The sequence below is a fragment of the Lagenorhynchus albirostris genome, chromosome 3 (assembly GCF_949774975.1).
Source record: "Lagenorhynchus albirostris chromosome 3, mLagAlb1.1, whole genome shotgun sequence".
Taxonomy (NCBI): Eukaryota; Metazoa; Chordata; class Mammalia; order Artiodactyla; family Delphinidae; genus Lagenorhynchus; species Lagenorhynchus albirostris.
The window spans coordinates 112,775,755-112,803,083 of NC_083097.1; the positions used below are offsets into that span (position 1 = coordinate 112,775,755).

Below are 27,329 nucleotides of genomic sequence, written 5' to 3' on the forward strand. Positions count from 1 at the left end.
AGACCTTGGTGTTTGTAATCAAATACTTCTGGACTTCGGATAAAGCCTTCCTCTGTACCTCTTGTCATGAACTTTGAGAAATGTCCCTGAAATCATTTCCAGTGTCTCGGAGGAGATGTGAAGAACTACCATAACTACCGGTGGACACTCCCTCGCCCGGCCCGCGCGCTGCGCCTTTAAGGTCTACTGGGGGCGTGATGTCAGCTGCCCGCGGGCACTTGGAGCGCGAGCCCGGCGGCCCGCGCGCTTCGGCGATTCCGAGCCATTCCGAACCCGTTGTGGAGAAGGACCTGCCTGCCGGTAGCTCCGCGTCCCTGACTTCGCCCGTCCGGCGCGCTCGCCCGTGGGCCATGACCAGCAGACCCTGAACGGGCACCGACCCGGCTCCGGGAACGCGAGGCTCCGCGGCCCCGGCCATGGGCAACTTCCAGCTGGAAGACTTTGTGGCGGGCTGGATCGGAGGTGAGCGCATCCCCGGATGGGAGGGACCCCCAGAGGTGAGTGCGCTGACGGGACAGCCCGGCCCGAGAGGAAGAGAGCGAGTCAGCCGGGAGTTGCGCAGGCGGAGTTTCCACGCCGTGCCGGGTCAGGGAGCTCCGCGCCCGGGCGCTGCCCACACGCGCCCTGGGTGCTCGCTGCCCGCCGCCCGGCTGGTCTTGCCGCTCCTCGTCTGCTGCCGCGACCCCGGGGGAGATTCATCCCGAGCCTGCGATTTGCCTCAAAGTTTGGGTCCGCGGAACTTGATCCTGTAATGATTAAACCAATGGTCAAAGCGGACAGCCAATGGAACGTCCCGGCGCGTACACACCCTTCGGCGCCCTGGTGCGCACTTGAGTCTGGGGACTCTGGGCTCACAGGAACTCGTGTGTGAGGGTGGCGTTTGACCGCCGCCCGCCCCCGCGCGCGGGATGCGGAGCCCGGCCTGGCGCTCAGGCCGGCCCTTGTGGCGTCCGGCTGCGGGGAGCGGAGCGCAGAGCTGGGAGCCCAGCACCGGCTGCAGGTGTCCGCTGCCAGATAGGAGGAACCCTTCACGTTTTCAGCCACAGCCAACTGTCATGCCTCTCCTCGGGCACTGTTGGGCCCGCCGGTCCCTTCCTACCACTCCTGGAGACGCTCTCTGCTGAGCCTGGGGTGTGTTTGCTTGGGCAATAGTCGCATCCATTGCCTTGCTTCTCCATTATTCTCTTTCCAATAGGTCTGTCCCTCCTCTTTGCTCAGCTATTGGGGGGGGGCGGGGGTGAGGGACTTTGCTTATTGTCAGATATAGCCTTTCTTTTGGCTCCATCTAAGAGGACCATCAGAAAAGAGCTGTTGGCGAATGCAGTCCCTCCCCAATGTAAAATCCTGAGACGCTCGCTCATGTAGAGGCTATGGCTAGCATGTTTGTGCCCCACTAAGTGTTCTAGGTATGGAGACCAGGAGATTTGTAGCAAAGGGAAAAAAAACAAAAAAAAGCAACTAACCAGCTAGGATCCCGGGTGGTTCCCCTTCTGGTGGCACCCTCCCACCTCCTAGCAGGAGTCCATGTCTGTCCCCCGCAGGTGACAGGTGGCTGCAGGGCCCCTGCTTCTCACCCTCCCAAGCAAAGGTGATTCCTCTCCCTGGGGGCAGTTCCGTTGCACAGGCTCCCTTGGGTAGGGCTGAGACCTGCCTCTCCTAACTTTGCCAGTCAGGGGACTGTGCCCAGGGACCTACCAGGCACATCCAGACCCTCTTCGGACAACCTTTCAGCCGTCCGGAGGGAGAGGCTTTCCCCGGCTGCCCTTTAAATAGTCAGACCAACTTCAGTAGGGCTGCCAGGGGCTTGGTTTGAGAAATGTCCTGGAGGGTAAGACTGTCAGAGCAGCTCAAAATCTCTGATGACACAGAGACCCTCCCCAACTCACACAGCAAGTAGTGGGTTGTCCTTTATTCTGAGATTGCCCTTACTTTGTTGATGTCAACATGGTTTTGTTTGTTTTTGTTTTCGCTTCCATGAAATGAACACGAATGTAGTAGCAGTGAATGCTTCGTAAGTGTCAGGTGCTGTTTAAATGCTACATGGATACTTCTAAAGCAACTTTATTGAGGTTATTTTACATATCATAAAATCCACTCATTTCAAGTGTACAATTTAGGGATTTTTAGTAATTTTACCAAGTGTTGCAACCATTACCATAAACCAGTTTTAAAACATTTCATCCCCCAGTAAGATCCCTCATGCCCATTTACAATTAAACCCCATCCCCTCCCTCTCTCTCTGGGCAACCACTTTCAGGCTCTATAAATTAGTGTTTTCTGGACACTTTATATAAACAGAATCATACAATATGTGGTCTCATGTCTACGTATATTTCTTTATAGCTCTAATGAGGTAGCTACTATCATTACATCCCCATTTGACAGATGAGGAAATGGATACTCAGAGAAATTCAATGACTTTCCCCAAACCATACATCTAGGATGAACACGAGGATTCCAACCCAGACAGTCTGGTACCAGGGCCATTTTAAGCCCTGCACTCGTCTATAGCTGTTTTCTCTCTCAGTGACCTGTCATGATAAACTTTCACCATTACATCCTTCACATTTTGCTTGAAATTTTACTGGTCTGTAATATCCCAAGGTCTGGAAACCACTGACCTGATAATTCTGTTTCTTATCTTGTATCCCTGCTTTCAGATGGGTGGACTAATGAGTGTGCAGGGAGATAATGGCCCAAGGCTGGGTCTGGGGCTGCTGCCCTGGGCTGAGGGATACAGCCAGAGCCTGAGGACCAGAGCTCCTTCCTTCCCCTGAAGGGAGGGGTTCCTGTAGAGTGAATGGCCCGGCTTTCCGCCGCCCACCATCTTTCTGCCTCTGCCCCGTTCTGTGGGAAGGAGGGGTTGAGAGGGGCCTGGAGGTTCTAGACCAAGGGAACATTTGTTCCGGAATAGCTGGTTTCTCTGCCCTGTAGATATCTAATGTTCCAGGACCCCTGATCTGCCCTACCTGGTGCAGTCACTCCTGCTGGCAGAGACACTGCTTCCTCATCAGCATGATGGGGAATGGGTCTCAGAAGGATGGCTCCTGCTTCAATCTCACAATCATTGCCTTCTGCGGTACGGCCTCAGGGCAATCTTGCTTGCCTCCAAAATCATTCTGGCCTTGTGAAGGTGTGTGTGGATGGGCATTTTTCATTGAAAAGATCCGGAGTATCCATCACCTTTCCAAAGAGGCCTTCTTAAAAAAAAATCAATAGGGATGGCAGCCCCTCTGAGCATCCTGTAAGTGCCAAGCTCTGCTGGCCCTTTACCTTTTCTACTTCAGTTCATTCTTAAAATGGAACCGTGAGGTAGGTGCTAATGTTATTCCCACTACACATGCTACAAGGGAGGCGTAGAAAAGCTAAATAACCTGCAGGTACCTGAAAAGTTTCTGGGTTTTCTCTTCATACCCTCCCTCTTTTTTTTTGAGGTGAGATTCACATAACAAAATGAATCATTTGAAAGTATACAATTCAGTGACATTTAGTACATTCACGGTGTTGTGCAACCATCTATCTAGTTCCAAAACATTTTTCTCACGCCCAAAGAAGTTTCTGGACCCATTAAGCAGGTACCCCCATTTCCCCTCCTCCAAACCCTGGCGATCACTAACCTGCTCTCTGTCTCTACGGATTTACCTATCCTGGATAATTCCTATAAATGGAATCACACAGGATGTGACCTTTTGTGTCTGGCCTCTTTCGCTTTGCACAATGTTTTCCACGTTCATCCACACTGCAGCACGTATCAGTACTTCATTCCTATTTATGTCTAGGAATATTCCATCGTATGGATACACCACATTTTATTTAGCCATTCATCCAGCAGTGGACATTGGGCTGTTTTTACCTTTTGGCTTTTTTGCATAGTGCTGCTATAAACATGTGTGAACATGTACTTGTTTGAGTGCCTGTTTTCAGTTCTTTTAGGTATATTTCTAACAGTGGAATCCCTGGGTTATAGGGTAATCCTATGTTTAACTTTGTAATAAGCCAAACCGTTTTCTACGGCAGCTGCACCATTTTACATTTCCACCAGCAATATATACGAGTTCCAATTTCTCTATATCATCACGAATACTTGTTATTTTCCTTTCCTTTTCTTTTTTTTTTTATTATAACCATCCTAGTGGGTGTGAAGCAGAATCTCACTGTGCTTTTGACTTGCATTTCCTTAATGACTAATAATGTTGAGCATCTTTTCATGTATTTGGCCGTTTGTATATCTTCTTTGGAAAAATGTCTATTCAAGTCCTTTGCCCTTAAAAAAGTTTTTTTTTTTTCTTTTTAGTTGTTAGAGTTCTTTACATATTCTGGATATTTGACCCTTATCAAATGTTCGATTTGCAAATATTCCCCCCCCCCCGTAGGTTTCTTTACCTTCCTGAGAGTGTTCTTTTATGCACAAACGTTTTTAATTTTTATGACATCCAGTTTATCCAATTTTTCTTATGTTGCTTGTACTTTTGTTGTCATATGTAAGAATCTGTTGCAAATCTCCATTCGTGGAGATTTCCCCCTATATTTTAGCGTATGATTTCTGTAGTTGCAGTGCTTCCATTCAGGTCTTTGGTTTCTTTTAACTTTTGTATATAGTATGAGGTAGAGGTCTATTTATTCTTTTGCATGTGGGTACCCAGTTATCCCAGCACCTTTACCTCCCTTTTTTTAGGGTACTTGTTTCCTGAGGCAGGGCCCAGGTTTTACTCCATTTTCTTGCCTTCCTCCATGCGTGAGCCTGTGCCTAACACACTGGGTGGGGGTTGTCCCCTCTGGTGACTGGGCATTGACTGAATAAGTGAATGTAAGCGTCTGAGTCCTCTGTTCTGTCCTAAGAACCAGCCAGTACAAGCGAGGAGTCCAGGGACTGAGTAACCAGGACGTCCTCTTTGATCCACAGGTGCAGCGAGCGTCATCGTCGGCCACCCTCTGGACACAGTCAAGGTACGGTAGCCATGTTGCCATTACCTTTTGGAAAGGGGCCTGGAGTGAGTCTGACTCCGGGAATGAGCCTGCTGTTTCTGACCCCCAGAAAGCCACCAGCGCAGGGCAGGCTCTCTGTGCCGGTCCACGGGGGCGGAGCGCTAGGAGGCCCAGTTGGAATGCTCCCCCGTCCTTGCTGGGCAGTGATTTTGTTTTTGTGAAGCTCCATTTCTGCCTCCAGGCTCTCATGAGCTGCAGGGGAGGGATGGGGCACTGTGAGTGCTCTCCTGCAAGCCTCTATGGAGCGAAGGAACCAGAATCTGGGCCCATAATCTAAGGTTGGGCCATTGGAAAAGATACTCCAGGCACAGAGAACGGCACGGGCAAAGACAGTGAGGTGGGGACACCACCGGGGGGGCCATGCTTTGGAAGGGCCAACACGGCCACTTCTGCTCTTGCATCAGGTTTCCGAAAGCAGCTACGGATCGGAATCCAGGACTGGTAGGTCGGCACTCAGTCCTTGGAGGCCTTGACCTTCAGGTTAGGACTCTAGACTTAGGTTGGGAATGGGAAGCCGTTATAACTTGACGGAGGCAGCAAAGCCACCTGGCATTGGGGTCATCCACGCTTCTTGTTCTACACGTGTGGAAACTGGCCCAGAAAGGGGAAGGGTGTCACCTCAGGTCATACAACAAATCGAAGCATTGAGGAGTGAGATGTTACAAAGGGACATTCTTTGGGTCCACCCCTACCCCTGCCACCTGTCCCCATGGTGACCAGCACTCACAACTGTACCCTGAGAACGTGGCTGCAAATGGCGCCTCCTCACCCTGACTTCCACATTTGTATCTAACGCTGTGCCAGGATCGTGCGCAAAGAGGACCTGCCAGGCCCTTCTCCAGTGGTCACTGTGGTCCCCTTTCTCCCCGTCTTCCTCCCTGCGTGGCCGTGGGCCCCGCCTCAGCCAGAGCCCGGGCCTGCTCTCTTCCTGATGGGGAGGTCAGCCTATGTGTCTAAATAGTTAAAGGTGCTTCCTGGCCCCTCACACAGGCCCGGCCTTCTGCTCATACCTCAAATGCATCTTGGATGCTTTCTCTGTGCAGGCACTGTGGGGCTGGCAGGGCAGCAGTGGTGGGCAAAGCAAGTCCAGTCCTTCCCCGGCAGGCCTAACAGCCACATTTCTGACCCAGGCAACCAGTGTCTCTCCCTGGTAGAGCATCCTTCCCTCACCTGCAGCTTGGTTAGGGGAGGGTAGAGCTTGTTGGAACCCCCATCCTCATCCCCTGCCCCTGGCACAGGAAAGCCTGGCCACCCTTTGCCTGGCGACATGTCACCTGTAAAGACCAGGACTCTCCTTCTTTTCTCCACTCTGCCCCCTGAGCCTCTGCAGGGAACCTTTCCTGATACATAAAATCTTGTCTCTGTTCAGCCTGAGAACCTCTCTGCTGAGGGTCCCAGCCTAAAGATGCTGGCTTACATGGCTGGCCTCTGGGTCCAGCCCGGGGCTGTGGCCTGGGGCCCTTGTTTCTCTCCAGAACATCCTCCTTCATTCTGGCTGGCATTTTCTCTAGAGTTCCTGTTCACTGAGAAAGGTCTGGGCAAGAGCCTCAGAGTCAGAATAACCTGGAGTACAGCTCCAGCCTCCCACATACTCTCCTATGCCTAGGGCACAGCACTTAACCTCCCCAAGCCTCGGTTTCCTCGTCTGTAAAATGGGCAAAGAGCACCTCCCTGGTGGGGCTGTCATGAGGATTGTCAAGTGGCAGTGAGGATAGAGCGGTGAGCAATCCCCTCCTGTCCTGAAGAATACACACATTAGAGTGTGGGGAGGCAGATGAGTGACTTGTCCCTGGTTCCCAGGCTCGCCCCTGGGAGAGCCAATCTAGAAGGATCTGGGCTGCTGACCTGGGTCAAAGACTCATTCCCTGCCTGCAGCTGCCTCACCACAGGTGGGAGAGCCAGCACTGGCTACTTGGTGGCAGTAGAGCTGGGGTCAGGATTCACTGCTGGCTCCAGGCACAGCTGGTGCATTTAAAGTTTATGTTTGATGCAATGTGACCAAGGTTTTCTACTCAGGGCTCAGCTCTCTATAGCCCAGCTAGAGCACTATAAGAGAATACATTTGCATTGTTTTAAGCCACTGAATTTATCATAATTTGTTACAGCAGCAATCGGAAACATATACAGGGAATCAGCTTTCTTCATCTGTGAAGTGGGGATAGTATCCATGCCTCAGAGCATTTGTGGGATTCTGTGAGAAAAGTTCCATAAGATTTCCAGTGTTTGCCCAAGTATGCAGTTGGTGCATACGAAATGCTAGCTCCTGTTGCAATTGGAGTCCTTAGAGGCTTGAGCTGTGCTGCTGGCCTCGGTGGCAGCTTCCTCAAGAGCTGACAGACTTTTGCTCTGGTCTAGACCCAGAGTGAGGTGTGCCCTGGGCTCTTCTGTGGCTTTTCTCAGACCCTCTGCCTGTCTACGGATGCCCCCAGTCACCAGGGCCAGCCTCCATTAGAGGATGCCACAGTTTCACCTTCCGGCCCCTCGGTTAGCCAGTGCAAAGGGCCGAGTGCCACAGCCACGCTCGGCTCCGGGGACGAGAGGGAAATACAAGACGGCCCTGCCCCAGAGGGGGAACCCAAATAAACCCTAAGTAAACAGACAAACAGATCACATCATTGCAGCATGTAAGCTCAGACCCAAGAGATGAGCAGAAGCTGGAGAAAGAGCCTTCCAGGGGAGGAAAGCAGGTGGAACGTTCTGGAAGTGAGAAGCAACGGATGCTCCAGGGTCCAGGAACGTGCCGTGTGGCAGACCCAACGGGTGCGGAGGAAATGACATGCGGGTGGTGAAAGCCACGCTTCTGGGTGCTGGTTAAGGGTGGAATTTATTCTGAGTTTGGTGGGAGGCCACTGGAGAGCTTGAAACAGCAGTGACAAACATTCATCGTTGTTTGGAAAAGATTAGTCTGACTGTTGTGTAGACACAGGCAGAGGAGTTGGGGTGGGGGAAGCAGGAGGCCAGCGAGGGGCCCAGCCCATCATCAGGGTGAGAGATGCAGGGGTTCTGGAGATGAGAAGAGCAGGTTGCTCCTGGGAGTATTTAGGAGGGCAGACTGACGGACAGCAGGTGGGCCAGAGCCACGGGTTAGCTTTTTGTACTCAAGATGCAGCAGCATCATGTGTCCCCACACAAGCGTTGTTTTTGCACACCAAACTGGCCTTTGTTCTTCTCTCAGACCGAGGGGACTCCTGCTGTATTCAGCAAGGTGAGAACGGGACTTGGTGCAGGGAGAGGATGCAAGGCCAGCCAGGCCGGGACTGAAGTCCAGGCCTCCTTCCTGACGGGGTCACTGGGGCAGGGCCTTCCCTTCTCTGGGCTTCAGTGCTGGGAGCCCAGCGCCGTGAGGGAGGTGGGGATGTAACCTGTCTCCGGCTGGCCCTCACGCCCTTGCCTTTCTCCGCAGGCTCGCCTGCAGGCCGGCACTGGCTACGGGAGCACCCTTAGCTGCATCCGCACTGTGTACAGGAGGGAGAGTGTAAGTGCTCCCGGGGTGGGGTCTCCTCCTGGGGACCGAGGTCACAGCCCCTCACACCGGCATGCCCAGCAGGAGGCCTGTTTATTCCGCTCATCACCTTCGGCTCAATTTTCTCTCTTCATCTCACACCATCCTCAAATATTATGTGTTACCTAAACTTAACCCTGCCCCCAAGTGGGATGTTATTGAGGAAAAAAACTGGTTTGGCGTCACCTCTCTGGAGAAATTCGGAGGCATTTAGAACCACAATGTGGAAAATTCCTACAAAAACAGGAGGACCTGCCAGGTTTTCAAAACCTAATGTGTGGCGGTAAACCATGTGTTCACAGGCTCCCTTTATCCCAGCCTGGGGCGGCGGGTGCGGGGAGCAGGCTCTTCTGATCCCAGACACCCCTAACGGGCTTGCACCCCAGGTCGCTCCAGACCATGGACCCAGGGGTTTTCTCTGCGAAGGGGAAATTCTGAATAGCATTTTGTAGAAGAAGCATCAGGTGACCTTCTTGAGAATGAGTATGTGCTTTTGGAAGACTCCAAGGCTCCTCCTTGGGGAATTTAAAATAAATTTTAAAATTTAGAATGAAATGACCTGTTGGTTTAAAGAAATAGTCGGGTGTAAGCCCTGTGGCAGCCCTGGGCTTCTCCTTGAGTCACTGGAAATGTGGCCCCGTTATTGACTGCTGTCCCCGCCCAGGCTCCATCCTAGGAAGTGCCCTGGAGCTCGGGAGCCTCCTGCCTGCACCTGGAGGTTCTTCTCTTCAGTCAGAATATGTCTTGTGTCCTGGTGTTGTTCTGACTCTCTTGATCGTCTGCTTTAAAATCAGGGGGAGCGCTGTAAACCCAGCACTCGTTGCTCCGGGGTAATGTTGTCCGATTCCTGTGTCCCCTGAACGGCAGCTGTTGAGCCTCCTTTTTGGCACATGTTCTCCGCAGTGTCTGCCAGCCTGCATCTCCGCTCTGGGGTTTCTGTGGGGACTGTGGGTGTTCCTCTGACACACAGCAGCTCAGAGCTAAGTGATGTCTCAAGTTATCTGAGGGACCTTGTTGTAGAGGAAGAGGCTGAAGCATGGTGCGTGCGTGCATATGTGTTTGCGTGCACATGCGTGTGTGGACGCCTGTGTGAGGAGGTGTCCTGCCCCTTGCAAACAGGGGGCATGCGTTCAGGTCGGGATTAGTGGGTTTGAGCACAGCCTGGAGTTTTTACAATGGCTTCCTGGTGCTTCTTCATCTTTGGTGCCATGTGTGCTGCACTGACTCCTCGAAGAGCCTGTGGAATTTTCCAGGTTCAGTGGAGCATCTGTGGTGTTTGCTGAGAACGCAGTGTGTATGGACAGAAGCCACATCGTGCTGTTCATCCGGGGACTCCCCCTCTGGCTTTTTTCCAATAGACTCCCATGCTCGGGGCACCCAGCTACATGCTGGCCCAGGTGCCCCTGGGATGCTGGGGGACCCTTCTTACCCCATCACTACAGGCTTAGCACATTATATTTTAATTGCCTGTCAGTTTGTCTGGGTCCCCCCTCCCCTGCCCCCAGACTGTGAGCTCAGTGAGAGCGGAGAGTGTGTCTTTCTTGTTGTCCTCCAGGGCCTGGCACGTGCCCAGAGAATGCTTTTGTTGGAGTGACACATGAGGAAAGAGTGTGTGGTGCTTGGTAAGCCCACTACCCACTGGGGCTCCATGGGCTGCCCTCAGCCACAGCCCAAGAACACTGCCACTCCAGTGACAAATGCAGGTTCCAGGCCCAGCACATCACGGCTCAGGAACCAAAGCTTCATGCAGAAGCCGGTTCCTCCTCGGGTTAAGGATGCTCTCGCCCTCCCCTGTCTCTCCCCTCACATCAGCATCCTCTTTTATTCTTTCCACCAACGTACTGGTTTGCTTCTCCTATGGTGTCTCCCCTGCCAGCCCGCAGGCTCCAGGAGGGCAAGGTCTCTGCCAAGGGCAGCATAGGCCCTCATGCTTCCTCCCCCTGGGTCTCCCCACAGGTGTTTGGCTTCTTCAAGGGCATGGCCTTCCCCCTCACCAGCATCGCTGTCTACAACTCAGTGGTGTTTGGGGTCTTCAGCAACACACAGAGGTTCCTCAGCCACCACCGGTGCCAGGAGCCTGAGGCCGGCTCACCCCGCGTGCTGTCTGACCTGCTCCTGGCCAGCATGGTGGCTGGCGTGGTCTCTGTGGGGCTGGGTGCGCCCGTGGACCTCATCAAGATCCGGCTGCAGATGCAAACACAGCCATTTCGGGAAGGTAAGCGGCCAGGGGAAGTGGGCTGGTGTCTGGGGACCTGTGACCCTTTCCTGGTTTCCCAGGTCTGGGATTTGATTAATAATCTTTTTATGGAGCAGGGCATCTATGTTGAATCATTTTATCTGTAGTGGTAACTCTCACTGGTTAAGGATTTTCTACGCGCCCGGTGCCTGCAAAGAGCCCCGCATGGGTTCTCTTAATTCGTCTTCAGCACAATTCTCTGAGGCAGGTGCTGTGATTTTTTCCATTTTACAGATGAGAAAACTGAAGTTCCCAGAGGTTAAGATGCTTATTCAAGGACACACAGTTAATGACTGGGCAGTCAGGACCAGCTACATAACTTGCAGCCCCCCAGGGTGAAATGAAAATGCGATCTTTTGATCACAAATTAGTAAGAATTTTAAAAGGGCGACAGCAGAGCATTGAGGGGCCCTGTGTGACTGCCCAGGTCTCAGACCCACACCTGCCCCCCCCACACCAGGGAGTGCAGCCAGGGAGGCCTCAAGCTGAACTGGCTGCAGGGCCATGAAGCGGGCCGCCCCTCCCTCACCCTTGGTGTTCCATTAGAGCTTCATTTCTTTTTTTCTTTTTTTTTTTTTTTTTTTGCGGTACGCGGGGCTCTCACTGTTGTGGCCTCTCCCGTTGCGGAGCATAGGCTCCAGACGTGCAGGCTCAGCGGCCATGGCTCACGGGCCCAGCCGCTCCGCGGCATGTGGGATCTTCCCGGACCGGGACATGAACCCGTGTCCCCTGCATCGGCAGGCAGACGCTCAACCACTGCGCCACCAGGGAAGCCCAGAGCTTCATTTCTTATGTGCTGCGTAGCTACTCCTGCGCCGCGAGCTGGAGCTCTCATCTCCTCCCTGCTGGGAAAGAGGTTTCTGACTCCTCCTGGAGCAGTTTTGATAAAGGAGGATGGAAAGAGTGGGAAGGTACTTGCTGTGCAGAGTAGATAGCGCCAGCTCCAGAGGAGGGATGAGCTGGGGGTCTTGGACAAATTTCAGTACCTTGGGGTTTGGTCCTTGGCTCTCATTTTACTCTGTCTCCTCAGGGAAGATATCCCTTCCTGGGCCTCAGTCTCTTTTCTGTATAATGGAAGGATTGCATCCCAGGTCCCTCCTTCACCTCAGATATATACCTGACAGATCTCATGGGTAAGACCCCTCTCCTCGGCAGCCTCCTGAACGGCCTCCGTGTGAACCCTCTGCCCACAGAGGCGGGGGGGTCGGCTCTGCCCCATGGCTGAAGCCCCAAAAGCTCGCTCAGGAGCATCCCAGGCCAGTGCCTCTCCTGCCCCCAACCCAGGTTCCTCGATTCAGCCTGCACTCCCTGCTCAGCCGGGGAGGGGTCTAGGGCAGGTCTGCACACACTCTGAGCACAATGCTAATACTCCTCACAGGGGTCCCTGCTACCCCAAGAACATGAGTCACACCTGTTGGGTGCTCAGGGCCCCTGTCAGCATGAGGGGAGATGCAGGGCGACAAGCGGGTTGGCTCACCCAGAGGGTCACAGAGCATACTCCCATGGGGGCCGCCCAGGGAGACACGGGGCAGGCAGGTCCTTACCTCCATCCACCTGACATACTGAATCGTGTCTTGGTACAGCTCAGTTTGACCAAAGAGGTCACACCTCTGAGAAGAGTTTGGAGCTCGCTGATCTGGTCTTATCCCAGAGGCAAAAGCAAAGATGTAGAGAAATGAAGGGCGTCGTGGACAGGCCTAGAACCCAGGAGTCCTGGCCCCCAGGCTGGTTTTTTGCGCTATCCTGTCTACTTCCAAAAAGCTGTGTTAGTCTAGGGTGCAGAGGAAATCTCTCCATAAGCCTTAAAGCTCTTTGGGGTCCAGATGTTGCAAGAGTCTCGGTGATGAGGCTCCTGGGGGCAGCCCCACCTCCTTCACAACCAGGGCACCTTGTCCATGGAAGGGGAAGAGAGAGGAGTAGGCATGCTTTGTACGTGTGAGGGGGCCCTCAGCCAGCCTAGACACCAAGGAAGGTGTTTCTCAATAAATGCCGGGACGTTTGGAGGCAAGTTAATGGGTAAACTTTCTTCACCGTGTTTGCTTCCATTCTCTGTTCTGTCCTCGCCCACCTACACTTTTCCTGCAGAGGGTTCTAGAATGGTGGCTGACTTGGCAGGCTAAGGCCTGAGCTGCAGGGGTCCTGAGGCCAGGCTAGAAGCCTCCGGAGACTGGAGGAAGGATAGGAGCAGAACAGCCAGGGCAGGAGCCTCACTTTTAGGGAGCTGAGCAGCCTCCATGAGCAGCTGCCTAAGTGTTCATCGTGTCCTGACACTGTGTTAAGCGCTGTGTGTGCATCATCTCATTTAATATCCACCCGACAGTGGGAGGTCAGCATGACTGTTAGCCCTGTTCATCTACCCAACGCACAATAGTTATGTACCTGCTGTGTGCCAGGCTCAGGGCTAGGTGCTGGGGACACAGCGATGAACAGAAGGCTCCGTGCCTCTTGTAGTGCTCTGTCCAGCAGACGGGCAGACAGGAATTGGGCCACTCCAAATAGGGTGGGTGGCAGGGAGTGGGTTGGGCTCTCAGCCAGGCTGGGGGTCAGGAAGGGCTCCGGGGCAGGTGGTGGGAGGGGTGGAAGGAGAGCGTAGAGGTCAGGACGGTACACCTGGTTAGGGCAGCATCGAGGGCCACCCATGCCTGCTCTCCTGGGCCATGGGAGTCTGAGGCACAGCCCACCTGGGCTGGGACTCTCTAGAACTGCCCGTCCAGGAAGTCGGGACCCTTCTGGAGCCTTGTTTCCTGGAGAAGCCCGCTGAGCAGGGAGAACATGGGGATGGTGTGCCCCCCCCTCTCCTCCAGCATCTGGGCGGGAGGTGGTTCCGTGACCCTACTCCTGTCCAGACGGGACCATGGCCTCAGGCTGTAAGTTCATCCGCGTGGCGCAAGAAGGAAACCGGTTCTTAAGTAAACCGCTTGAGGCAGCGACAGAAAACGAAAATGTGTTTGTTCTGTCTTCCCCAGTGTGTGCCAGGAAGCTGATCTTTGGGGAGCTCAGGGAAGGCTCTTAATAAGAGACCAAGGGAGGTCCTGCACACAGATTTTTCTCAGCCCTGCAAAGCTCCAAGTCATTAGCGCCTGATCCCAGGGGCTTAGCTGGCAGTGCGGACACAAAACGGTTGACCTGAGTGGGCGGAGGGAAGGTAGAAACCGAGACTGGAGGGTCCGCCTCAGCTGTGCCCCTAGAGCCTCTGATCTGGACTAACCCAGAAGAGTCACAGCCATGGGGGCCGAGCAGCCAGTATTTACTTAGCCCTCACCACGTGCCAGGCACTGTGCGAAGAACTTGGTGTGTGTTTAATCTTCACGACAACCCAATTCCTAGACATTTACAAAGGGGAGACTGAGGCACAGAGAGATTCCATCACCCGCCTGAGGTCACTGCCCTAGTGGAAGGTGGAGCTGGGATACAGACCCAGGCAACTGACTCAGAGCCCACTGATGCTGTTTCTGCTTCTGCCCCAGGGTTCTGTAGAAGCTGAGGCTACAACAACTTTGGTAATATCTGGGCCTTTGCACAAAATCATCATGTACAAAACCAGTTGCAAACTTTGCGGGAGGAAAGGGGACTTGGAGGATGTCTCCAAAATGACAGTGTTCAAGTAGTGGACATAGCTTGTGGGCTTCGAGGGATGGGTCTGAATTCTGTGGCTTTGGGCAGCTCCGCTCTGCGTGGCCCACTCTTCCTTACCTTCCCCTGTCCCCCAGATGCATGGGGAAAGGGCTTTGGCGACTACAGGTGCTGGTCAGGATCAACTATTGGGGATAAAGCATGGGAGGCAGGCAGTGGGTCATCAGGCAGTACTTTCTGCCAGGAATCTCTCCAGAAGATGAGGAAGGGTGTAGTTATCTTTCACTTGTTCCTCGGGAACCCTCTTGGCCAGAGATAGAAAACTCAAAGACTCGCTGGGACCAGGGAGGTAACATAAGTAAGCACAGGTACCTGGAAAATGTACCCTTTTCCATTTTTTGGACACCTACAGCCCTCCTAACCTGTGTTTCGTTTTTCCTCTTTTTATTGAAACACAGAACATACTTCACTTTCCATATCACTCTGCTGTTAGAAACACAGCAGTTCAAGCACATGTGTCAGCCTTGGTTCTGGGAAGGCAGTCGGGAGTGGTGCGCACAGTTGCAAGCTGCCCAGATCCTGTGGGAGGGGTGGCTGCAACCCGGCTCTGGCTGACTGTTGCCATGTGGCCTGGATCTTCTTTTTAAGAGAAGGCAGAAAGCTAGATTTTCCCAGGATCTTCCAACTGGAAATTGTCAGATAATTCAAGTAAAAACAAAACCAAACACAAACCAATGTAACACCATGCAGCCGAAAGCATTGTGTGGGCTGGACAGTGTGGGGCTGCGGTTGGCTGCGAGCTTGTGGTCTCTGCTCTGAGTCAGGCCCGCTCTCCGTGATAACTGGGCTGAGATGGGTAATTGCAGGCTACCCTGTGCAGGGCTTGTGGGATTGCTCATGGCTTGTGGCTTTACCCCAGAATTGCCAGTCCACTTCCCCGGGTGGTGACAACGGGCTATGAGAGACTACGCCACGTTGGAGACGTGCAAATATAAAGCCATTGAATTCATCCTCACTGTCTGAATGTGGAGGGAGAAAGCGCCCACCCACCCAAATACAGTCACCGTTAACACATTAATATGTTTCCTTTTTCTGTTCTATATGCATGGATTAAATGTTTTAAGAGGTTGTACTAATGTTATATGGACAGTTTCACATCCTGTTCTTAATTCAACGTAAAACAGAAGCATCTTCCGTGTTACTAAAATAGAATTATAAAATTAAAATAGATGGATAATATTTAAAATAGATGTACAATATTCCATCAAATAAACACACGCACACACGCACACACACACTTTGAGAGGGATGATACAGTGTAGTGAGAATTCAGTTTCTGGAGTTAGGCCACCTGTTTCTAATCTTACCCCCACCTGTTGTCGCCAAGCCTCAGTTTACTCATATGCATAAAAGGCGTAACAGGAGTAGCTCCTTCATAACTGGGATGGGATGGGATAACATGTAACACAGGAAGATCTTAGCACAATGTCTGGTACGTTGAAAACACGAAATAAATGTTAGCTATGCAACTAAACTTATTAGTTAGAAGTCTTCCTACTAGTGAACATTTAGGTTGTTTACAGATTTTCCTCTTCTAAAAATAGTGATGTGATCAGCAAATTTGTCCATAAAGAGTTGCCTTCATTTACAGTCATTTCCCCAAATGTGTGGGCTCTTTGATTCGTGACTGGGCCAAAGAGTACAGTCATTTTTAAGATTCTTGGTACATATTGTGAAATTTGTTATACAGAGGGGTTTTACCAAATTACATAGGCAGTTGCTAAAGTTTAAAGGGAGTGTCCGTTGGGCGCTGCCTACCAGTACATGCTAGACGGCAGTTATCCTCGTGAAAACTCTTCCAACTTCACGGAGGTTCTCTCCTGGGGCCTCTGTCATTTGGCCTGAACTAATTCAGGTCTGGCCTTGACAGTAAGGTGTCTGTAAAGGTGCCGTTTTCAAGTTATCATTACCCTTCGCCCAGGCATGAGCCTCCCTAGGCACCCTGCTGGGCCCGAGCTGGAATTCAGGGGTGAGGTCCCTCTGCTGCCTGGGCCAAGTCACATCCTGGAGCCTGGTGGCCAATGACATTCACTCCTCCCCCATCTGGGAGCTTTCAGGTCTGTGTTTTCATTAAGAGCCTAATTAATGTGCAGATCACAAAGCCCTCAACACCACAGGAGGCCAGAGTTTGCGGAATCAGAGGAGGACTCAGCATTAACTCTGTGCTGACCATCATAGTAATTTCACCAGGCCCAGCTGGAGGCAAAGGGCTGAGGGTTACACTTGATTGAATTCACTCTTTGATTCATTCATTCACTAGCGTTTCCCGAGGCCCTGCTCTGAGCCAAGCAGAGTAGGTAAACCAGGTATCAGACACGCACAGCCCCTGCCTTCATAGAGCACTCAGTCTGGTGGGGAATCAGCTGTGCACCAGAATGAGAAGGGCCCCAGGAAGGCTCTGGAACCTCAGAATCTGGCTCTGCAGACCGGGAAGGCTCCAGAGAGGAAGTGGCTATTCATTGGGTGTTTGAATACTGGCTAGGATTTGGAGGTGGGGATGTAGGGAGGGAGAGCTGTTTCAGACTGAGAAACGATGTAAGGAAAGAGTCAGTGGCAAGGGACTTCCCTGGTGGTCCAGTGGTTAAGACTTCACCTTCCAGTGCAGGGGGTGCGGGTTCGATCCCTGGTCGGGGAGCTAAGATCCCACATGTCTTGCAACCAAAAAGCCAAAACATAAAACAGAAGCAATATTGTAACAAATTCAATAAAGGCTTTAAAACTGGTCCACATTTGAAGTGAGAGAGTGGCATGGACTTATATATACTACTAAATGTAAAATAGACAGCTAGTGGGAAGCAGCCATATAGCACAGGGAGATCAGCTCAGTGCTTTGCGACCACCTAGAGGGGCAGGATAGGGAGGGTGGGAGGGAGATGAAAGAGGGAGGAGAGATGGGGATATATGTGTATGTATGGCTGATTCACTTTGTTATAAAGCAGAAATTAACACACCATTGTAAAGCAATTATACTGCAATAAAGATGCTAAAAAAAAATGGTCCACATTAAAAAAAAATCTTAAAAAAAAAAGAGTCAGTGGCAGGAAAGGCAAGCATGTGGCAGGATGAGGGGGGAGGGGTGGAAGATGCAGGGTCAGTTGTGAAGAGCTTGGATTTTTAGCCGAGTATGGGTTTCCTTTCTGTTCTGCAGGCAGTGGAGCGTCTTGGACAGCAGCATGACCTGAGCACAGCTGTGTGGTAGGAAGTGAACCTGGCCTTCAGAAGGGATGGGAGGGGGTGGGAATAGTAGAGGTGAGGAGGCTGATTTGGAGGCTGCTCCACAGACCAGGCGAGAGGCTGGGAACGCCAGACCCGGGGCCGTGGGCTTTGGGAGTAGAGGGGAGCGGCAGATGGAAAAGGCATTGATGACGTAGAACCAACAGGCCCAGCAGGAGAGAGGAGAGTGTCGAAAATGACCCAGGATTTCAAAGTTGGGTGGCGATGAGGGAGGTGGTACCTCCCACGCAGGGAATTCACCAGCAGATGAAGCATGCAAGACAGAGCTTGGCGTGGAGTGGAGCACACATACTCATCGTTGCTGCTGCTGGTTTGGACCCTGGCTGGAGGGGTAGGCTCGAGTGAGAACTGTGGGGACTTGACCTTGGTTCCTGTCGAGGGAGGGACTGCAAATGGAATGTCAGGGCTGGAGGTCTAGACAGGGGTGCGACAGACATAGAAGTGACAGCTGAAGTCATGGCGTTAGATGCAAATGCCAAGGTGAGCTGCAATAAGACCTGGGTAGACGTCAGTGAGAAAACGCTGTAAAGGAGTTCGGGAGGGAACTATACTGATGCTAATAGCTGTAGTTAACAAGTATTGCGCCCCAGCCATGTGCTCTGTGCTAACACAAATCCCGTGATTCAGTCACCACAGCAACTCTATGAAATCCGCACATTCTCCATTTGACAGGTGGGGAAACTGAAGCTGGGCTTAAGTGACTTGTCCATGCTCCCTGGGCTCTTCCGCCCCGGGCCATGCAGCTCCACACCCTGGGAACACAGTCCTGAGAGACTCGTGTCACCAACGTGGGGAAGGAGAGGGTAGAAGGGAGAGTTGCTGAAGTCAGGGTGACAGTGAGACCAATGGGCAAAGAAGGAAAAAGACTTTCTTTTCCAAGTTGGGAGGGGAGAAGGCAAGAGACGATTGCGAGAGAATTTTGAGGCAAGAGGAAGGAAGTTGAGGAAGCCTGACTCTACCATACTTAAGATAATCTGATGGAATGAAAGGGACAGAGTGTGGCCAGGATTCGAGGAGGAGAAGGTCCTAATATCTGGACATGCCGAGAGGAGACAAGCTGGACTGGATGGTCACAGTGGGAGTGCCAGCTGAGGGGTGATCTGGGCAAGTAAGATCGTCAGCCACACACCTGAACACAAAGCCCGTTTGAGCTCAAGAATCTGCATGACGACAGAATGGGGCAAAACCATTTCTCCCCGGATCTTCTGAAATGTCTGGCTGAGAAGGTCAACAGCTGTGCCTCAGAGGCCCTGACGACATCAGTTTGTCTCTTTGGCAACACAGTTTTATTGCTCCCATAAAGATGTGTGGCTGCCAAGAAGCATACTTATCTCCAGGCAGGTTAGCCTTTTGATACAGTGGACTTTCTAAGAATTTCCCAGTTCAGGGCAGGAATTATTGATGCTAAGCTCCGTAAAGAGATACACATTGCTCCATTCAGTTCCTAAAGAAGGAAGCCTCTGGGAAGGCAGGAACCCTTGGAATGTGATAAGGGGCACAAAAACCTGGAGACTAGCCAGGACCGTACAGTCGGGGCCTTCTTCTCAAGTAGGCTGTGTGCCTGTAGGAAGTGAGGGCTGGAGCAATGGCAGCCCAAAAGTGGAGGGAGGGGCTTCCCTGGTGGCGCAGTGGTTGAGCGTCCGCCTGCCGATGCAGGGGACGCGGGTTCGTGCCCCGGTCCGGGAAGATCCCACATGCCGCGGAGCGGCTGGGCCCGTGAGCCATGGCCGCTGAGCCTGTGCGTCTGGAGCCTGTGCTCCGCAACGGGAGAGGCCACAGCAGTGAGAGACCAGCATACTGCAAAAAAAAAAAAAAAAAAGTGGAGGGAGGAGGTTTGTGAAGAGGCCAGGCATATAGCCATGCAGTTCAAGAGGTGCCCTTGAGTTCTGGGCAGTGTGACTGAATATTTTTCAAACTGTGGTCCCACATAGCTTGCCAAGATTAATGAAGGTGTACACAACATAACACACCGTTGTGTAAGTTACATACAGTGGGGATACATCCATTTGTTCTTTCAATCAATTGACAAGGGCAAATATTGTCCTGATTTCTAGACTTGACACTAGTGTTGGTAGTTCTCAGAGCTGGGTTGGTATCTACAATCTTTCCACAGTAGGCTTGGCAGGTCATGGCAGGTGACAGCAGGGCATGGCTGCCTGAGATTAGCAAGTCCAGCACTTCCGGAATCTGAAGTCACATCAGGGCAAGGTAATAAAGACAGGAATGATAACTATTTGCCTTAAGTAAAGTACATTTGCACAACACACATTTTAGTAAAGTACATTTGCCAACATTCTCAGTTAATTTTCACAAAAGCCGAATGATGTGGACAGGCCACTGATTCTTCCCCTTTTGTGTATGATGAGGAAACTGCAGCCCAGTGTGGTTGAGTCCTTTGCACCGGGTTGTACAGTAAATAGAAACTGAGAAACAGAGCAAATCCCAGCTGCTCCTAATCCAGGGCTCTTTCTACTAAACCATCTGCCTATCATGGACTCTTTAGATCATGAGAAAACTGCTGGACTCTTTAGAAACAGGAACTGGGCCAGAGCTTCCCAGTTCGTAATACCCTGGGGAAGTGAACTGAGGGGTCCCTCAGCTTGTTGAAACCCAAACCACAGAGGTTATACCCAACCTGTTTGTTGGAGGATGTCCATCCACATTACTGGATGCTTCCATAACATCTTCGACAAGTGTGGCAGCTTATGATTTGGAAGTTTCTTTTAGCATCTGTAGTCTCTGGCACAAGGACCAGACAGGGCTGGGCTTGGAGGAGTGCCGAGCACAGGAGGTGAAGCTTTGGGAGGCCCCGGTGCTAGAGCTGCCGATCAGATGCTCAAGTGTTCACTGAACGGATGTTGAGGCACATACGGCCCACAGTGTCAGGCACAGGGCCACAGTGCCTGGGACAGGCCACAGTGTGTGATTCCCATCATCAGGAAACTCACTGAACTCACGGTTAAGGCAAAACAACGTGCTCAGGAAACAGCAGCAGCCAGGACAGACCACGGCAGGGGCACAGCCTTGGCATGGACTAGGGGTCCCAGCTTTTTCTACGAGTACCTTTTACATATATACGATGGAGACCAACCCATAGAACGGCTGTTCACTTTGTGTCCACGGATTAAGAAAACACATATGACAAGAAGCTACCATGGATCATCAGTGTACTTAAGTAATTGTTATTGTGTTCCCACAATAGCACCTACACATATGAGAAAAATGGCCAGACATGTATGTGAGATATTTCAGGAATTCTGTCAATCTATAATGCTTGTGGATGGGTGGGTCCCTTGAAATAACCCCATGCTGCCCCCTTCCATTTGAGAGCCTGCTGGCCCAGAGGCATTCGAGCACAGAACACTTGGTGAGCCTGCATGTCGTTAACTGGGGACCAGCAGGACCTCATCAGTGGGTGGCGGACTTGTTAAGGATTTTCTGGAGAAAGTGACCTGTTGAGAAATGATGTTGTATTTCCACCCCACCCTAACATAGGCACACAGAGGAGGATTGGTGGCGCTCTCCCTTCCAGAGAGGCTCCTGAGGCCTGGGCCCTCCTTACCTCAGTGGATCAGTGACCAGTCACTGTGTTTCAGCTGACTTTCCTGTTTCCAAGGTCATGACCCACTGAAGAAATTGAACAGCATTGCCTGAAAAAAGAAAGAAGTGAAACTTGTTCGTGTTTGTGTCTGGGAAGGGTACAGCGGGAAGCAGTGACAGGACCCTGGGTTCTGAGAAGAGGGGCACTAGTGGCAGATCTGTGGGGACCTCAGCCTGCATCTGGGCCAGTGCAGCCTCTCTGAGGTAGGAGGACCCCCAAGGAGTGGCTGCATGTGTACCTGTTAGAACTGACCAAACTGGACACCCGTACTCTCTGCAGAGCTCCCTGCAGAGGCACCTGCCTACAGAGGGACCTCCTGGCCCAGGCAGGAGCCAGCAAGCAAGGCAGCAGACACTGCTGCTGAGCGGTGGAGCCAGACTGCCACAGTGTGTGCTCCGAGGAGCGATGGCGGGGACTGAGCTGGACAAGGCAGGGGAGCCCAGAGGAGGGGTCTTTTTAGAACTGTGTAGGCCTTCCTAAGCTCCTAGGTGAAGGTTAGGAGCAGGGTGGGGGGCAATTTTATCAACTTTGAACATCCTGCTTGTCTCGGTGTAGGGCGCTTGAGTTGACCCTAAATGAATTTGGGAAAACAAAGAAAACCACAGGCATCCTGAGTGTAACTCTACCTATCATAGTAAAAGACTCTTGATTTAGAGAGTACAGCAAAAAATGGCCTTAATGACAAAGTGCTCATGATAAGAAATAATCAGAATTTGATTCATCATCTTATCCTCATTTTAGAACAAAAAATTCTCATTAGAGAAACTAAATACATTTCATTCTAGAAGGAAATATACCTAATGTGAACCCTTCACTTGCATGTGTGCACCCCAAGCCAAAGCCCTGAAGGTTCTAGAACAACAGGCTGAGGGGCAATGGTTCAGTGTGAGCAGGGTGCCTACTTCCTTCCTTGGGTTCCTTGCACAAAGACAAATCCACATGTATCAGATGTGCATATTTCCAAGAGCTGCTTGCCAGCAACCTCCCAAGTCAGTTCTTAAGGGTCACCAAAATTTGTTTTACACAAACTAAATTTGGTCCACTGCTAGAGTTACCAGAAGCTCTGATTCGGTGCTTTTCTAAGTCTAGCTGCCAAGACTCCTGGGCAACTCCTTCCCCAGCTGAGCCACAGAGCATCTTGTGGTCTGAGCAACTGATCAGAATCCCAGTGGTCTTCTGCCTTGTGGTCCCTTATGAATTGTCCATACCACTATTGCTAAAGTAGGTGGGCCCATAACAGAGATTTGCTTCTCATTGAGTGACACGTCATTGATGTCACAGAATCCTTTTGCCTTGAAAAGCAGGAGAGGCTAGGTAGGCTTCTTTGCTCTGCCTGAGTAACCAAAACAGTTTATTTCAAGTCTAAGACGTCATTTTCTCAGTAGGATATGGTGTCTGGTGCATGCCATGGTCAAAACTCACCAACTGTGCACTTACAAGCTACACCTTTTATGGAATGTAAATTATACCTCAGTTAAAAAAACAAACTAATAACAACAGGCAGAGGAGGCCAGAGGAGAAGACAAGGGCTATTAAGAGTGATTGGTCTTCATGGGAAAAAAGGTGAGACTTAAGAACAGGGAAGAAGTCCAGCCAAGAATGCATCATCTCAATGTAATAACAAGGACACATCAAACAAGCCTCAGATAAGGAAAGTTCTGTTAACAAGAAAGGGGGTGGTGTGGTCTTGAAAAGTGGCAGTGTCATAAAAACAAAACCCAAGAAAGGCTGTGGAAATGCTCCAAATGAAAGGAAGCTAAAGAGACCTGACAACTAAATATAATACATGATAGACTAGATCCTGTCCTGGGGGTTGGGGAGGAACACTCTAAAGGTCAGCACGAGATCACAGGAAGGTATGAGCATAGACAGTACATTAGATACAAGTATTGTCCATGTAGATTATGAACCCGGCTGTTGTCCCACAGTATGTAGAATGGTATCCCGAGTCTTAGGAAACACAGACTGAAGTATTTAGGGGTAAAGGACCATTTTGTATGTAACTCACCCTGAAATGGGTCAGAGAATAAAATTATGTATGCATGTGTGTGCAAAAGAATTTCCTTATTGCTTATTTTGGGAGAAAAAAATGAAAGTACAGATTTGGTTCTGGTTTGGGTCTTGATGTCAAGGCCGGTTCTCGTTTGGCCAAGTGTTTTTCCAATTTTATCAGATTCTCTCCTTCTATCAGTAACTCCTGAAAGCCACATTGTACCCACAGCTGATTCGTGAAAACCCTGACTCCAAGTCAGGTCACTGTTACCTGGAGATGAGCATGGCCCAGGCAAAGTTTAGGCACTGGGACAAAGGCATCTGTTCAGTTTAATTGCACACACGTGTTTGAGTGAAAAGTGAGGGGGCGGAGTGGGAGAAGAGGGGGAGGGAGGGAGAGAGCATACAAACCATAAAAAAAAATAAGGTAAAATGTTAACAATAGGTGAATCTGGATAAAGGTGTTCTGTGTACAGTTTTCCTTTTTTGTACTTTTTTTTTTTTTTTGCAAATTTGAAATTATTTCCAAATAAAAAGTTTCTTTAAGTATATTGGGGTTGAGGGAGCTGGAAGGAGTTCCAAGGGCTTCACAGTATCAACTTGTGTCCAGAAGGCCTTGGCCACCAGTTCAGACTCATGTCAGTATTCCAGGTCACCATGACAATTCTTTTGCTGTAATAATTGTAAATGGATCATTTTCAAGCAATAAAAGCTAGATCACTTATGTTACAACCCTGGGAGAATGTGAGAGAATTTCCTTATTGATTATCCTGAAAAGAAAAGGAAAAAAGTACAGGTTTTTTGTTGACAAAGTCAGTTGGAGGTTAGACAAGTTTTTTTTTCAACATCTGTCCCCCACACAAGCAGAATGTTATCAGGACATTCTCTTTCAATCAGTAACTTCTGAAAGCTACATCATACCCACAGTTGATTCATGAAAACCTTGACTCCTGGGACAGATCACTGTTACTTCGACATGAGCATGGCCCAGGCAAAGTTTATATGTTGGGACAATTAACATCTATGTGGGCTAATGTCAGAATTTCCCAGGATGACCCTGGTGGTATCATAGTGGATTTGGGAGAGAAAGGGATGTTCAGTGACCTCTCAGTGGATTCTCAAAGACCACAGTGTCTGATCTTGCTCTGAGCTCAGCGGGCCATGTGCCCCTAAAATTGGCCACCACTCCTGCTCACTCCCTGCTATAGACTATAGAATGAGACTCAGCCTCCTGCCCACGCTGTAGTTGGCCTAATGTACGTGACCAGGATGCCTCTGTTCCCCCAACATAGAAAGAAAATACGGGATTAGTTTATTCAAGCATACTTTCCAGGCAAATAGGAACCTCCCCCTGGACCTCGCCTACTTCTGGGTTGAGTGAAAAGGACAGGTTGTACTTTACTCCTAAATCTCCGGTTTGGGCTGTGGCATCATGAAGCTGAGTATTTTTTCCTAATCTTCATTTGATAAAGATGGGGCTCTGTAGGGGGCTTGGATGTTCACCTATATAGCAAAAGTGATCTGTCTCTTAGCCAGCATGTGTAAAACCCCATTGAGAGGGTGATTACAGGGCATTAAACCCAGGTGGCAAAATACGCATGTGGTCACAGGCAAGCTTCATTCTGTTTCTGTCCTGGCCATGTCATGTTAGTTCTTCAAGAAGGGAAAGTTGAGAACATGAGTCCGCTTTATCTGCACTGGGACTAGGAGGTCTCTCTGGCCATGAGTCAAAGCTGTGCTAAAAGGTCCGTAGCAGGGGCCTCCCTGGTGGCGCAATGGTTGAGATTCCGCCTGCCGATGCAGGGGACACGGGTTCGTGCCCTGGTCCGGGAGGATCCCACATGCCGCGGAGTGGCTGGGCCCGTGAGCCATGGCCGCTGAGCCTGTGCGTCCGGAGCCTGTGCTCTGCAACGGGAGAGGCTGCAGCAGTGAGAGGCCTGCGTACCGCAATAAATAAATAAATAAATAAATAAATAAATAAATAAATAAATAAATAAAAGGTCCGTAGCAGAGTAGACAGGCATGAGGCAGGGAGATGGAAGAAGCCCGATGGAAGAATTAGAGGGACAGACAGAGTCACTACTTGCTGTCTACACACGTCCTGTAAAGAAGCTACTGATATAACAACTGATGATCTGCCAGCAGAGACCCCAGAGGTCAGCTAAGGAGACAGCACCCTGTGCCCCTGGACTTTGAGGGCCAATGGCACCAGTACTGCCCTACAGCTGTTTCAGGGCACAGCCTGGCCAGGGCTGGAGAGAGTCAGTGAGAACATGTCCAGCCCTCCAGCCAGTGCATCCTGCACCCAACTCACACCAGTCAACTTGGTCTCAGTAATAATCTGGTGATAACATTGCGCCCCTACAGTGTTCCTAGCGCCATGCTGAGCTCTTTATAGGTATTACCTTGTTGATACTCACAACAGCCTGTTCTCTTTTTTATTTAAAAAATACAATTTTCCAACTTTATTGAGACACAGTTGACATATAGCCTTGTGTAAGTTTAGGGTGCACAATGTGATGATTTGGTACACGTATGTATAGTGAAACGATTACCAAGATGAGGTCAGTTTACACATCCATCACCTCGCATAGTTACCATTTTGTGTGTGTATGTGGTGAGAATGTTTAAGACCTGCTCTCTTAGCAACTTTCAAGTATACAATACGGTATTGGCCTGTCCCCTTTTCAAAGGTAAGGAAACAAAGGCTAAACAGGTGCCTACCAAGGTCAGAAAGTTGGTAAGCAGGGCCAGGATTTGGAACCAGGACAGTGCGTCCAAATCTCATACACTTTTTACCACACTATGCATGAGTACACACACACACACACACACACACACACACACACAGGGTGTTGGATTTTCCAGCCTCTGCTTCAAGAAGGAGCTTGGTATGCCTCAGCATATTTGATCCAAGGCATCGTGCAGTCACATTTACTTAAAAAGACATAGTGATGGTTGACCGAGAACCTCTGGGCATTCTAAGGCAACAGGTGCTTTATCACCTGGCTGGGATTTTGTCCAGTCTGGCTGAACATGCTGGCAGGAGCTCCCTGCTGGGACTTCAGAATACCCATTTGAGTTGCCAAGACGGTCAGAAGTTTTGGTAAAAATCAATTGGTGACGTGAGTGGGAACTGTCAATGGGCTGGGCTGACTCCAATGCCAGACAGTGGTCATTCTCTTGCCCCCAGGTCACTTGCTATCTTTTTGCACTGTCTTTGCAGCCAACCTCGGTTTGAAGCCCAGGGTGGCAGCTCTTGGGGAGCAGCCAGCCTACCAGGGGCCTGTGCATTGCATCATAACCATCGTGCGGACTGAAGGCCTGGCAGGGCTGTACCGGGGCACCAGTGCCATGCTGCTGCGGGACGTCCCAGGCTACTGCCTCTACTTCATCCCTTATCTGTTCCTGAGTGACTGGATCACGCCCGAGGCCCACACAGGCCCCAGCCCCTGTGCTGTGTGGCTGGCGGGAGGCATGGCAGGTAAGGGCGGCATGGCTGATCCCTGCCCCCGTGCTGACCATGGCAGCAAGACAGCTGGGGAGCCTACCATACCCTTCTCAGCCCTGGGGAAGGGCAGGGTTCATCCAGCCACTCATCCAACAATTCTTTGTTAAGTACCTGCTATGGCCAGACCTAGCCAGGCAGACAAAGGGCTAGGAATGGGGAATGGTCCCCCCTCTTTCTCCCATCCCCTTCTCTCTGAGTCCCTATTTGGACTCTTACAGCTTTCAGCTGGAAGGTATATTTTGAGCACTTGCTCTGTGTCAGGTATCACTGAGCTTTGAAAAGAAACTCTGTTATCATGGCTCACCTTTTTTGAATACTGGCACCCTGCAAACCTTTCCAATGTGAGATTTTCATTGGCCCCAGAAGGTAGGAATAAGTCTCCCTATTTTTCAGGTGAGAAAACAGGTTCAGCGTGACCAACTCAAGGTCACACAGCTAATGCAGACAGTATAGTAGGGACTCTGCAGTCAGAAAGATCCAAGTTCAAATCCACACTTAGTCATTTTGTGACCATGGACTGGTTACTTAACCTCCTTACTCAGAACCCACGCTGCATGCCCATTTCACCTTGGGTAAAAGTCAATGACCTTGCAATGGTTTCAAGACCATCAGCATTCCAGCTGCCTGTTACCCT

At 50.8% G+C, this 27,329-nt stretch overlaps 1 protein-coding gene across 3 annotated transcripts in view; it reads left to right on the plus strand.

Moving 5' to 3' along the window:
* The first annotated feature begins 335 nt into the window (after positions 1 to 335).
* Positions 336 to 27,329, plus strand: part of SLC25A48 (solute carrier family 25 member 48) — a 42,654-nt gene continuing 15,660 nt past the window's right edge. For 2 of the 3 annotated variants that reach the window (XM_060146255.1, XM_060146254.1), the window contains exons 1-5: positions 336 to 462; positions 4,904 to 4,947; positions 8,390 to 8,461; positions 10,445 to 10,703; positions 26,411 to 26,668. In XM_060146255.1, coding sequence (XP_060002238.1) covers positions 417 to 462; positions 4,904 to 4,947; positions 8,390 to 8,461; positions 10,445 to 10,703; positions 26,411 to 26,668 — 679 coding nt within the window. In that variant the 5' untranslated portion in view covers positions 336 to 416. The remainder of the gene's footprint in view (positions 463 to 4,903; positions 4,948 to 8,389; positions 8,462 to 10,444; positions 10,704 to 26,410; positions 26,669 to 27,329) is intronic. The other variant, XM_060146256.1, reaches the window with a different exon arrangement.